At 33.7% G+C, this 14,642-nt stretch overlaps 1 protein-coding gene across 1 annotated transcript; it reads left to right on the top strand.

Annotated features, from left to right (window-relative positions):
* Positions 1-3,037: 3,037 nt before the first annotated feature.
* Positions 3,038-3,847, top strand: LOC111881842 (uncharacterized). Its single transcript, XM_023878232.3, has one exon. It carries the CDS (start codon positions 3,115-3,117, stop codon positions 3,622-3,624), a length of 510 nt encoding a protein of 169 aa, XP_023734000.1. The 5' UTR covers positions 3,038-3,114; the 3' UTR covers positions 3,625-3,847.
* The last annotated feature ends 10,795 nt before the right edge of the window (positions 3,848-14,642 follow it).

The following is a 14,642-nucleotide window of genomic DNA, read 5'->3' on the forward strand; positions in this document are numbered from 1 at the left end:
TAACAAAATTATAGTTTAAAACCATGTACAAACTCTAAAATACACTCTGGAAAAACCCGCATGTCAATCCAACTTTAAACGAATGAGATATGCTTATGTTAATATTCTCACATAATACATAGTACAAAAACAAATAGCTGAAAAATTGAAAATTTTCAGTTTTGATATCCCAACTTCGGAGGACTGTAGATTATTGAATGTTAAACCAAAAATGACAAAATTATAGTCTAAACTAATGTACAAACTGTAAACTAGAAGTTTTAAAAAACCACATGTCAATCCAACTTCAAACGAATTAGATATGCATGTTTTGAAACTTTCATCGAATACAAAAAAACTGAAAAACTAAAAACTTCCAACTTTGATATCTCGACTTTGGAGGACTGTAAGTCAATGAATATAAAACTAAAAATGACAAATTTATAGTTTAAAATCATGTACAAACTCTAAACTACATGTTGGAAAAACTCGTATGTCAATTGGAGTTGAAACGAATAAGATATGCATCTTTTAAACGTTTCACAAAAACCGATTCCGACCCTAAAAGTGGTTCTGGTTCCAAAAACCGGTTCCGGTTTTTAGACCCGGTTTACCCGGACCCGATGGACCCAAACCCGGATTACCCGGAACCCGGATAAAGCCAATTTTTAAACCCAGAACCGGACCCGGTTCTATATATTCCGGTTCTAACGGTTCCGGTTTCGGTCCGATTCCGGTTCCGATCCGGTTTTCCGGTTCTAAATCTCATCCCTAGTTCCGACCATAACATCCCTAATTAAAATAGTGTGTGATTGTCAAATACACAGCTTGCTAGCATTGTAGAGCTTCGGAGGAAATGATTCCGGACCATTTACTTGTCACGTGTAACTTGATGAAGACAGTTTGTGAACAGATTCGTATATGGTGCAGGTTTGAGCCTTGTACAACCAATACATTTTCTGAATAACATTTCCCAACCAACAGATCACATCAATCTTCATTTCGAGTTGCTGGCTCACTTGTATTTTCTTGTCTAGAAACTTGCTAGTACTACAAGGTAATAAAAAATTCTCTAGCAGTTTAAAAAAATTTACATCTGGCTCACTGTTATTTTTTTGTCCAACTTATTCGACGGCTGTTAAAAAAAACTAATTTGTAAAAAATTATATAAATATTTTTTAATATAACGGAACCCAACTCATTCTGAAAAACTAATTTTCTGGTCTGCCCAACTTGCCCTCTCATTATATATATTAAATGTTTAAGAGCTTGCCAACTACATTGAATGACAAGGGCGGTTATTGGTTGGCCCTAACACCTACTTGCCCACCTCTTGAAATTTATGACTTTAATTGTATCGACTGTATCGATAATTAATTTACTTATCTACCCTTTCTTTTTCTAGTTACTTTTATATTGAAAACACGATAGCCCATCGGCCATACGGAAGTAAGCTTTCTTCGTCAATAAGACATCCCAATTTTAATTATGTTAGATGCTATTAAATTTTCTAATAAAAATACTAGAAACTTCTATAGATAAATTAGTTCAAATATATATGAAACTTTTAAAATATTTTTTAGAAAGGCAAACGTATACTCTATTCTACTTCTAAATTATATATTCTTCTACAATAAGATTTAAACCCGCAACTTAAGATTGACAGACATCTTTCACCAATATTTAATACCGTTAGATTAGAAGCCTTTGATAACAAATTTAAAGCTAGTCAAACAAGATTGCAAAACCAATTTTCAAAAGAAAAAAAGGTTATAGTTTCATTAAGAAGTTTGAATATTTGCTGAATATTTTAAAACTCTTTTAAAAATAATACACTGTAAAGTAGAATTTGTATTTTTCATGTCAAAGTCGTCAAGATCAGAATCTTACGTATGATCGTTTTTAGGTTTTGCAAGATCGGGATTGAGATCTTAAGATCCTACAAAAAAAAACATAATTTTAACTTGTAATTTTACACACTCAGTTTTCCATCCAAAATCTATAAAAAAACATCAAAAAATTAGTCACAACTCACAACACAAAATGATAAACGGTAAATTGGTAAAGGGTAAAAAACATAAAAAGGTAAATTCATTTTTTATCATTAAAAAAAATCAACGGAAGTTAGGATCGGAGCGGATCTCGATCCTATGATCTTACCTATGATCCTACCCCGAATACAATCCGTATACGGTCCAACTCACCTTTCAAACCTAGGATCATAGGATTGTATGATTTTACGATAAGATCGCGATTTTGACAACCTTATTTCATGTCTTGTAATGACTAAACAAGCATAAATAAATAATATTAAAATAGGTTTAACTTTAACAATATTTATTTTAAAACAATAAAATGTAAAACCCATTTGATTTATTTTTTAGGAGTAGATAAATTGGTGTCGGTCACACTACATTACTCAAAGTAGGACGAAAGTGACAATATCCAAGTTTTCTCTTTTTCTTGTTTGTTATAATGTATTTTAAAAATAGTTACTCAAATTAGAAAGAGACTTAATATAAACAAGTGATAAAATACTTTTGAGTTATATATATATATATATATATATATATATATATATATATATATATATATATATATATATAAATAAATGTTTAAAAGGCGCTATGGCGTGTGTCATGACGTGATGCGCTACTTCATTACGAAAAGCCTAATGACATTGTTATTAGGCACGGGGCGTGACAAGACGACGTTGATATAGTTTTTCCAGTAAAATTGAGGCCTTTACTTGAAATTAGAAATATTTTTATTATTTAATCTTTGGCTTTAAAAGTTATTTTTTGGTAAGATGTTATAAACATGGAGTTTGTTAAGAACCTGAAAAGTGAAAATATATGATTAAAATAGAAAAGTCAATTCTATCAAAAAGACAAAAACCCTTCTGCGATGTCGTTTTAGTGTGTTACATCTATGTATTTTTTTATTATTATTTTTTTAAGCGTATCTAGAAAAGAATTTAAAAATGGCATATTCGTAATTACGACATGGACCTTGACCAATTATATACGGATCGAATTATATAAGAAGCATAACCCCTTTCCATACATTCATCCCAAACCGCAAGAACAAACAAAGATCTATAAAACCAAATTCCCAATCCAAATTAAACCAAAAATGTCTCTAGTGACAGACGAAATTAGAGCATCTGCTTCAGAAGTCTACCATGGGGATGCAATCTGTCAAGAAAAATCTAAGTTTCTGCTCACAGAAATGTCACTTCCCAATGGTCTCTTGCCTTTAGAAGACATCGAGGAATGTGGTTATGTGAAAGACACCGGCTTTGTGTGGCTTAAGCAAAAGAAAGAGAAGAAACACAAGTTTGAAAAAATCGGAAAGCTTGTATCATATGGAACAGAAGTAACGGCGACCATAGAGAAGGGGAAGATCAAGAAACTTACGGGTGTTAAGACTAAGGAGCTTATGCTGTGGATCACACTTAGTGATATAACTGTTAATGAATCCAACCCTGATAAGATCAGTTTCCAGGCCACTTCTGGCTTATATAGAACTTTTCCAGTGTCGGCTTTTCAAGTTGAGGATGTGAAGAAAGATGTGGGTGTGGCAAAGGATGCTAAAGTAGTTGAAGGGGATGTGACTAAGGAAACCCAAGTCAAGGAGGTTTGAGTAAGTGTTTTGCACAATAATAATTAAATATAATGAAGTTTACATTATATATATAGCACGCAAGTAATCCTTTTTTTTATGAATTTCACTTTATGATGTATCATCTTATCAATAATGAAAGATCTACTGGTTCATGTTTAGAAGTATGAGTTTTGTTATCGGATTTCTTTCTATAATGTATTCTTCCTATATTATAACCAAATATAATGATATTTTGATCGTATACCTTTACACTTTTAGAGCATCTAATCGGAGATTTAAAAAAAAAAAATCATTTTGAAAAAATAACTTGAAAAAATTTTCTTCTTTATAATAGGAGTTTTTTCATTTAAAGTTTTTTCACCAAAGCTAATTAATTTACAAATTTTTTGTGAGAACTTTTTCAATGATTATGTTAAACTAACAATATAGTAAGCTTAATATGGATGTGATTAAATTTGATGAACTATGTATAAGATAAACAAACAATATAGTAACTTTGATATGGATGCTATTTAATAGAATAAACTATATATAAAGGTTGTTTGATATTCTTTTTTATTGGAGTCTGGTTTTTCACTAGGTCATATTCAAAGCTCGATACCACAATTATTTAATTCCAACTCGGTCATGTAGCCTTTGGTTTGCCTTTTATCGGTCAGTAAAAATTGTCTCTAACTCAATTAGGTCTTGACTCCGTATCAATAGCGGTAAAGTGACACTCTCAAATGAAAGGTGATGGGTTCAAGTCTCGTTAAGCGAGATAGGTGGTTTTAGAAGTATGCTAGTTTACAGGTTCAAAAAAAACTATTAAACACCCTCTAAATATTAATTTTTTAAATTTAAATATTAATGACTTAGCAAGTTAAGTTTAGAAAATATTATTTGCCACATTGATTCCTAATTTTTATAAATTTGCTATAATTTATTTTTGTTTTAATTTCCTGACCTTTTCTCAACATTGTTTCTAAAAAGAGAAACATGATCAATAAACACTCACACACACGATTTAGTACAACCATGGCAATACGGGGTTCACAAACCGATATGGTTTAAGATTTTAAATGAGTTAAGAATCTCAACCCAACCTGACGTTTTAATTAAATGGGTTGAGTCCAACCCAATTAAATAAATAGGTTAACTATTAACTTGTTTGTTTTTTTAAATCCATATTTGACAAATAAAAATGTTAGAAACTTGGTTGATCATTAAAATCTAATTTTTAATAGAATAAATAAAATTACACCTATTTAAGTAAATAACAAAATTTTATAATTTTTTAAATGAAAATCCCGATAAAATCCCAATATTTTAGGTCAGTTTACGGTTTAATTCAACTTTTATTTTTTAAATAGAAAAGTATTAATTATTTTATATTTTGTTCAAATTAACGATACAACCTGTATTTTTTTTTCAACATAAAATGACACTTTATCGTATAAAATTAAATAATTGAGACATATATGTTCAAAAAGTAACGTTGAGATTAAACCGTAAAATGATCCAAAATATTAGGACTTTATAAGAGATTTCCCATTTCTAGAATATAGAAAATTACATTCATAGGTTGACAAGTAACCTTATTATCAGAAAAAGCCATTTTTGTTTACATGTCACATGATATCCTTGTAGCTAGGGTGGTATGACCCGATTGGATTTTCCTATATATATATATATATATATATATATATATATATTTCGTAATTAGATTGAATTTCATGTCCATCTTAAATACAGAGGATTTTTTTTACCTTAAATCAATTTTATTGTGGATGGAGAACAACTATTTAAAGGTATAGCTTAGAGATTTGAGATTACAGAATACGAGAGTTATGATTGCAGATGTGTTTAGGGTTTTGGTTGACAAATAAGTGGAAAGGACATAAGCGATATCCATGGAAAAAACCCGCAAAATCTGGGAACGAGATTTTAATGATTTATTTTACAAAAAGATGTAATATTAAAAGGTTCTATACCCAAGCATATATACATCACATCTATATATTCCTTTTACCCATATATATATATATATATATATATATATATATATATATATATATATATAGAGAGAGAGAGAGAGAGAGAGTGAGTGAGAGAGAGATGTTCAATTGAAAAAAAAATGTTAAGAACACGATAATAAATCTAGGAAATATATTTTATAAATTGTAGATCTAGCGCGGCAGAAGTGATAACATACATATCTAAATATAAAAATATGTATACGAATATATGAATCGTATGCGGTATATTCATATATGATGGTGGTGGTTGTAGTGGTAGTATTGATAGCATTTACAATGGATGAAAAAAATGAAGATATGTGATTTACATGTATGATATTAAAATGGGAGAGCATTTACAATATAAAAACACTAATATCCTTGTAAGGGTATTTTAGTAAAATTAAGGTAAATTTAAAAAAGTAAAATTCTCAATTTTATGGGATAATTTATTATTTTTAATTTTTTTAAATTTATTTTAGAGTATAACCAATTCTCTTAATTCTGATTCTTTAAAGGATATGTTGATGAGTATGATTTGTATTCTTAAAGAATATGGTTATAAATATAAAATCAATTTTTGCTTCTTAAAAATCCATTCTGGGTAGAATGCAACACAAAAAAAACATTCTTTAAACTACTAATATATCACCAAAGGACCTTTGATCTAACTGTAACGATTGACTTTTTTAAATGAAAGGTCATGATTTCAAGTCTCACTATGAGACATAAGTGATGTTTAGGATTGGATTAGGAGTATGATAGTTTTTCGTTTAAAAAAAAAGAAAAAAAACTACTAACATACCAAATAATTACATTTTAAAGTAAAATACATGAAAAAAAAATAAGATACATTTTGATTTTTTTCAAATAATTACGTTCAGATAGATTAACAATTTCTATTTTATATTCTTGAAGAATGAGATACAAAAAAAAACATTCTTAAAATAAAATATATGAACAAAAATAAGATACATTCTCATGCAAATTGCACTTTTGAAGAATAACACCTAGTGGCGGACGCAGACTGTTTTAGTAGGGGTGTCCCTCGTCTTTCAAGCGGATGCACCTAATAGAAAAAACCAAAAAAAAAAAAAAAAAATTACACTGCGTGCCGGAAATCGAGCAGTGGCCCGGGACCCCAAATGCCCCATTAAGGTCCGCCACTGATAACACCATTCTTACACCAATAGTTGAACAATAACAACATTCTTTATGCAAATTCATTTTTTATTGGTTGAGATTCAAATGTTATTCGTGAAAAATAATAACATTCTAAAGTTATCATGTAAAAGGTATTATATTCTAAAAGAATATACTAATACATTCTAAAATAATATGCTTATAATGCAATCCCAATCTTTATCATCGTCTATGTCCTAGTAGATTATTACCTCGCCTTCTTTCTTTATAGCACCATAACAATAATCATCTATTTTTTCTTTGACATTTTCCAATTGATTACAAGAATTATGTTAGAATTGACAAAAAAAAAAATATGCAGTGAATTTGTTAATCATATTAAAAGCATTATGATAGAATGTGATAGAAACATAAAGACATTGTTGTTATATTATTTAGGATGCTATTTTTTAAGAATGGAGACTAAAAACAAGTACCACCTAAAATGGAACAGTCTGTTTCAAAATGATTTTTTTTTGTAAGGTATATCTATAAATTCTATAAGAATGTTGGTTTTTTTTTCATGCAGGTTTGAACAATGAAGAATAAGGTTGTATAGAAAAAACTTGAATTAGCATGGAAGGTTAGCAAAAAAATGAATATGTCATAAAACGGAAACAAAAACAATAAAGTGAAAAAGAATGAAGTCATGCTAATTATAAATTCATTTTTGTTAAACACGTATGATGAAACATAATATATCGATCAATTATACATTCGCATTCATTATCAAAACAATACAGCCCAATATTTGCATGAAAAAGAAAATCAATTATTAAAACAATAAATGGATAATGACTTAAAAAGGTAATGTATTATTCGATTTGTACATATTTGGTCACTCGATTTTTTTTTGTCCACATTTATCCCATCAACTTGTTAAATTGTACACATTCAATCTTTATTACCGGTTACTCCAGGTTAACCAGGAAAAATGACTTAATAGGGTAATATATTTCTCATTTTGTACACATTTGGTCCTTAATACTTTTGTACATATTTAGTCCTTAATATATTTTTGTTTCAAAATAAGTCATTTCTGTTTTTGTACACATTCAATACTTATGAATGTTTTCTTTGAGTTTTTCTCACGACATCTTACGTGGGACAATCATTGACTAGTGTGTGGGGCAGTTGATGTTTACGTGTAATGTCTCACTTTCACAAAAAAAAATCATTTTTAAATAAGGCAAACCTCCCTAATTATAAATTCATTATTAAGAAAAAAAAATGTTTATTCCAAAATACATTTATCGAAAATCAAAGTAATATAAGTAACGCGGACTCCTTAATATTGTTGATGAGTGTGTACGGTCATGCATTCTCCTTCTCACGACCAACGATAGAACCTGAAAACATAAACAACTGGGTAAGCACACAGTTTAGTGAGTTTCCCCCAAAATACTCGATACAACAAACGTATTATCATGCATAACGGACCCACACTCATCAGATTGAAATACCTTGGCTTAATCAGTCATCAGACTGGAACGCCAACATGCAACAGGTCAAATCAGTCATCAGACTGGAATACCCAGGGTTTGTTGGCATGCCGCCTTAACCCAACCGCTCTTCTCAAGTCTCCGTGCCTATAGCTTATAGTCGGCCCGCACTAGGTATCTTGACCTACATCATATAGCAATACCACATCAACCTATCCCACCACCATATGGCTATCCCACATAAGATGTCGTGGGAAAAACCTAAAAAAAATCATTCATAAGTACTAAATGAATACAAAAATAAAAATGACTTATTTTGCAATATATATATATATATATATATATATATATATATATATATTTATTTATATTAAGGACTAAATGTGTACAAAGTGAAAAATATATTACCATATGAAGTCATTTTTACCGGCTAACCTAGAGTAGCCGGTCATAAGTACTAAATGTGTACAGTATAACAAGTTAAAAGGGGTAAATGTGGACGGAAAAAAACTCAATGACTAAATGTGTGCAAATCGAAAAATATATTACCCTTTTAAGTCATTATCCCAACAATAAAACACATAAAAAGGCATTGAATATAAGCGACAGTTGTCAAAAAAGAAAAACAAAAATAAAAGATATTAGCATCAATTATCAAAACTAATTTTCTACCTTTGTTAAAAAGGCAAAACATATAGATGAATTAAAATTAAATAAATAAGTCATTTGAAAGAAAGGAAATTTTTGTGTAATTGAAGTTCCTACGTCCTATTTTATACAACCACATTAAATCCTCCTCGATTCACGAGGATACAAGCGTATTCATCCATTGTCGATAGAGGTTCGGTCATGGTGACTTTTTAGGTCATCATGCTATTACTCTAGGCTTATATGACTAACTCTAATTTATACCATCATATGAAAACGTATTAAATGTGACTAAATTCATACATAGGAAACATACATAAAAATAAGCACGAAACTATACGCAAAATTTACGTCGAAAAAAAAACTTGAAATTACAATTTATCAACAAACGGTGGTTCAAATAATTAAAAACTCAATATCTATGACGCGACTCATATATAGGAAGCGTACACAAAATTAAGCACGAAGTAGGTGGGGGATTATTAGTTTCGATTTTTGTTATGTGGATGATAAGAGAAGGAAGTCTTTTATCCGAGTACCTTCAGGCTATAAGTTTTCTCGATGTGCTTCTCAAGGAATGATTAGACTTTCCTTTCGAGCATTAGACATGATTCAGGAATTGATCAAATTCTCGAGTACGACTCAGATAGTTAAAAGAACCATATTGGTTCGTGCCTTCAAGCATGTAGGAATTCACTAGGTCAAATGGTTTTTCGTAAGGAGCATCGTGTGCTTTCATGCGGAAGAAAGATGGACCCATCAGGGTATACATCAGACTTGGAGAGTTTGGTTAGGTTGCAGTAAGGATTTAGTTATCTTACCAAGGATTGATAGTTCTAGAATCGATGTTAGAGATGAGCATGTTTTCTTCGCATGATCTTTTCAAGTCATCGTTTGATGTGCCTATAGGTGAAATAATGAATGTCTAGAAGGGGATTTTCAGGATGTATTATGTCCATTAAAAGATGTGATAATACCTTCTGAGGTTTGCAAATGTATCAGCAGTATACATAGGAGTGGTGGATCGAGTCATTGATCCATGATTCGATCAGTCAGTTTAAATGTTACTGCCAGTAACTGAAGTTATTTTAGGGCCACTACCATGAAGTGGTAAGGTTCCTGTTAAGGGATCAACTCTTTGTCAATGGTTTCAAGTGTTATCTTGGTTGTAGGAGGCTTAGTTTTGGGATGCCTTGCCAACTAGGTTGGTATCATGGTTATGACTGTTATGGTTCTGCCTACAATGCAGTAAGAGGATCTAAGGACTATCTCTAGGATTTAGAGTTGTTATAGGTAAGTAGGGTAACGTCAGAGATCAGTTATGACCTTTCAAGTTTTGGGTGCATGGTTTGATTGGTGTAATAAAGAGCGTATAGGATCATAGGCGAATAATGTAAGTTTTTCCTACACATGTTGATTCATTTAAGAGTTGTGTTCGATTGAGAGGTCTTCAACTTGTGATCGGAATGAGATATCATGAGAACTATTGGTATTACTTATTTACATGGTTCTTGTTTGATATATTGCTTTCAAGTAGGAACAAGCGTTTGACTGTCTATTTTATTTTCTGACTCCGTGCTACTATGTATTTGTCTGGTGATGCTTCAGTATTTTCTTAAGCTTCGGGGTAGACTACGTGTTTCATTTATTAGTCTTTTGTTTGGTAGATATGTGTTGTTGTAACATCTTGATATTCAGGTATTTACACTTATGCCCTTGATATGTAAATTGTTTGCAAAGGGTCCCTTGTAGCATTTTGGAGAAACTTGTGTTTCTAGTAGGTACGTCGGGCGTACATGGCGTGGACCAAAACCCTAATATTTACGGTTTGTGCACTATTTAAACACCTTTATAGCCTCAACGTTGTTCCTTACATCAGCCTCCATCTCCCAACTCGGCCCTAGCTAACCCTAATTTCTTTTGTGGGCATTTTTTATCGTGAGTGTGTATTTTGGTGATCTTGAATGAGGAAGAAGGAAGAGGAATCATCTTGGGAGCTAAAAGACAACCTAGATCAAGAAGCACATCATCATTTTGCATCACTTGAAGGTAAAAACCTCTGATCTTGATGACGCTTTTTGTTAGATCTTGTTAGCCATGGATTTGTGTTCATTTTGGTCCCATAAGCTTGGTGTTTATGAGTATGTTTTACTCTAAATCATATGAGTTGTCCTTTCAAATGTTTTGGAATGTTTAGAGTCATAAAAATGTAATCTTGGTCCTTACTTTCCTTCCGTGCATGGTTATGATGTCTTAATGAGTTAAGAAGTTAGGGTTTTTGGTATTAGGCACTTAATAGCCATGCAAGATCATAAAGTTGGAAATTTTATGATTAAGAACGTCATTTGAGGACTAGATTTGGATTTCGGACAAAAGGGCGTTAAGATATTATTAGAAAGAGAAGATGGTAGACCCATATGTTGGGCATACCTGATGGTACGTTGTGCGTACGTAGTCAACAACCTGTAACCTGGTCAAGACGCTTTGTACGCCGCAGGTACAAGCTAAGTACGATGGGCGTACTCACCTGAGTTGAATTGATTGAATCTTTTGACTTTTGACTTTGACCAAGTTTGACCTAGGGGTCTTTTGGGTATTTTGAGTTGTAGTTGAGATTGGTCACTATTTGGTGTATAGGTGACTTGCAAAGATGATATTCAGAGCGATGTCATGTTCAACTATCTTTCCAGACTTAGAGGTGAGTTTTTCGCACTGTACTTGTGGGTCGAAGGCACCAATATCGGCCCCTTTGGATTAAATATCCTGGCTTGTTATGTGATGTTATGATGAGAATAAATGCTTATTGGTTATGTGATTAAACTGGAAGATCTATTTGATTACATGTATTGTTGGATATATGTTAGATTAGTATATATCTGTAGGACTACTTGTATTTGCTGAGTATTGATTGTTATTGTATATGTCGACATGTTATGGTTGTTGGGTTTAGGCAGACCATCTTGTGTGAAAGCCAAGACACCCGGGGAGGTCTGGACATACTGAAGGCCTACGAGGTGGTCTAGTTAGGCCGAAGGCCCGGAGAGTGGTCCAGATAGGTTGTAGGCCCAATGAGGCGGTCCAGTCATGCGGAAGGCTCTAAGAGTGGTCAAGATAGTCTGTAGGCCTGTGAGGCAGTCCAATCATGTTGAAGGCTCATGTATGCATGTTTTTATTTGTATGGTTGTGCATGGTACCTTGGGGGAAATGACTAAGATTTGGCTTACGGTGTCAGTTTATTGTTTCATGTACTTCAGATGATCGGAGGAAAACAAAGGTGTGATCATGCACATCCTTTTGACTTTTATGTTATTGGATTTTGGGATGCTCTGATTAATGATTATTACTTTAGGAATAATGTTTTGTAAACAATTATGGTCTTTGGAATGGTTTTGAAAAATGAAAATTTTAGTCTACATTTTTGGGATGTTACAATTTGATATCAATGCCCTGGTTTGAGAGAATTAGATGAACATTCGTGTGAATCCAGACTCAAACTAAGGATCTGTAAAAGTTTTCTAAATGGCTTTCAAAATTGTTTTCAAAACTAACCAAGGAATGATGCAATGTGTACGATCAACCAGAGCAAGAAAGTATACCCCAAGTTACCCACACTGCTATTGGATATGATGTTTATGGTAGAACTACATGCTAGTGGTAGGCTATGGATCTTCAGGAATTGCATGATAGAATTTCCTGATGTAGAACTACATGTTAGTGGTAGGCTATGGGTCCGTACTACTAGAATCACAATGTAACGCGCCGATTCTCAGGTATTGATTTTTATATAAGAATTTTCTTGATTTCAAGGTCTACTCGACGAGTTGGTTGCCCTACTCGTCGAGTAGCAGTGGGTTGGTCCACTTGTTTTAGTGACCTACTCGACGAGTAGGAGCTGGCAAATGAAACCTTGAACTTGGAGAAATCCGACTAGGAACCGAACCTTTCCACAGGGTCTTCCTACTGCTAGGTTCCACTCTCCCCCACTTGAAATATGCTAGAACCTGAGAACTCGATCCCAACCACTGATATCCAAATACACAGAGAATCTGAACCCGTACGACATTCATAAACCTAATACACATACCATTTGATGACAAGGACAATTAAATCATTCACATAAGAAATTTAATCAACCAAGACCAACTAAGATTCTTTCATTTAACAGATCATCCGAGATTACAACTGAACTTTAAAATCATAAACAGGAATTACAAATGAATACAAATACCACCCCAAATGCTAAAAATAAAAACTGCCAACTCAACTCTCAGCCCCTCCAGCTGTCCCATGACGACCGTCAGGAAGCTGCCAAGCTAGGGGTGTAGGATCCAGCACCTTACTGAACGCAAGAAAAGGACAACTAGCTCTGAAGTGGCCCTCCTGGCTGCAATGGAAACAAACTCATGCACCCTTCCTATAATCTCTATCAAAATGGCCCTCCTCGCCACACCTGCGACATACAAGAGATTTGTGCCTCCTTTTAATCAATCATGAACTATGGCCGGCGAGCTTGAACCACTTCTCCACCGAATGCGACTGTAACGGGACCTGCCTCTACTCTCTTTCCTGGAGCTCCATCTCAATCTCCTGCCACCTGGCGGTCTCCTGCATGTCCACTAGCAAACCATGGCATTGAGTAGACGCAAACTGCCGAATATCCGACTTGAGCATGCCTAAATACCAGGTCATCTAAGCTTGTTAAGAAGCAGCAAACTTAGGGTAGAACATAGCTCTCTCTGTGAAAATCTTGGTGATCTCTATCACCGACTTAGTCCCCTGTCTCAAATCTAAATACTTATAGGCCAGCCTCTCTCGCTCCACCAATGGAACATATCTCGAGCAGAACATCCCAGAGAGCTGTTCCCATGATACTGCAGCTCGCTGCTCTATGTGTATGAAATAGTAACCAACCTCCATCAATCCTTCACTCCAGACCGAAGAAGGTTCAGGGCGCACATGACCTTCTGGTCAGCTGGGCAAGAGCAGGTAAAGAAACATCCTTCCACATCTGACAGCTACCTCATGGAAATGATTGGATGTTGAACTCTGTCAAACACCGGTGACTTTGTATCATCGACGTTCTGGTACTGGAAAGCTCTTTCTCCTCGAACCCCAATAGTAGCAACAATCTCGGTAGCTGCAGCAACAATAACCTCTGAAACGGAAGCATATCAGTCATCGAATTTTTCCATCATAGCGGCCTTGACAGGTCCAACCAGCTCCAGTATCTGCTCCCGGACAAAATAAACAACCTGATCATGAATGATCTCCCTGACTCGGTCCTCGGTCAATCCTGACCACCTGCTCCGGCTCCTAATCCTAAACCTCCAATAGCTGCCACACTTAAACATACCAAGAAAAGATTAGACATCAAAATACAGAGCTCATCACGCCATTCCCTACTCCTATTAGTCACTTAGTAGCCTCGAAATTCCTCCTAAATCTCATACAGATCTTGTGCTTTCAGTAGTATGGGCCCATACTACCTTCAACACCTATCCATAGTCGATTCATAATTCCTCCCAAGGTCCTAAGTCATCGCACTAGACCACTCCTAGATATGCTAATACCACTTCCACTACAAGCTACAACTGACTTCCTAGGCATTCTTCTTAGGATTACCCATCCTCTCTCACCACCGATTGCTTTTGTGCATGCTTGTTGTACACAACACGAGATCAGATATATTGTCGAATAATCGACTCTTCCCTAAGTCCACAACCAAACTTGGAATTGGAAGAAAGGCCAAGTCGACCATTCTAGGGCT

The sequence above is a fragment of the Lactuca sativa genome, chromosome 5 (assembly GCF_002870075.4).
Source record: "Lactuca sativa cultivar Salinas chromosome 5, Lsat_Salinas_v11, whole genome shotgun sequence".
Lineage (NCBI taxonomy): Eukaryota > Viridiplantae > Streptophyta > Magnoliopsida > Asterales > Asteraceae > Lactuca > Lactuca sativa.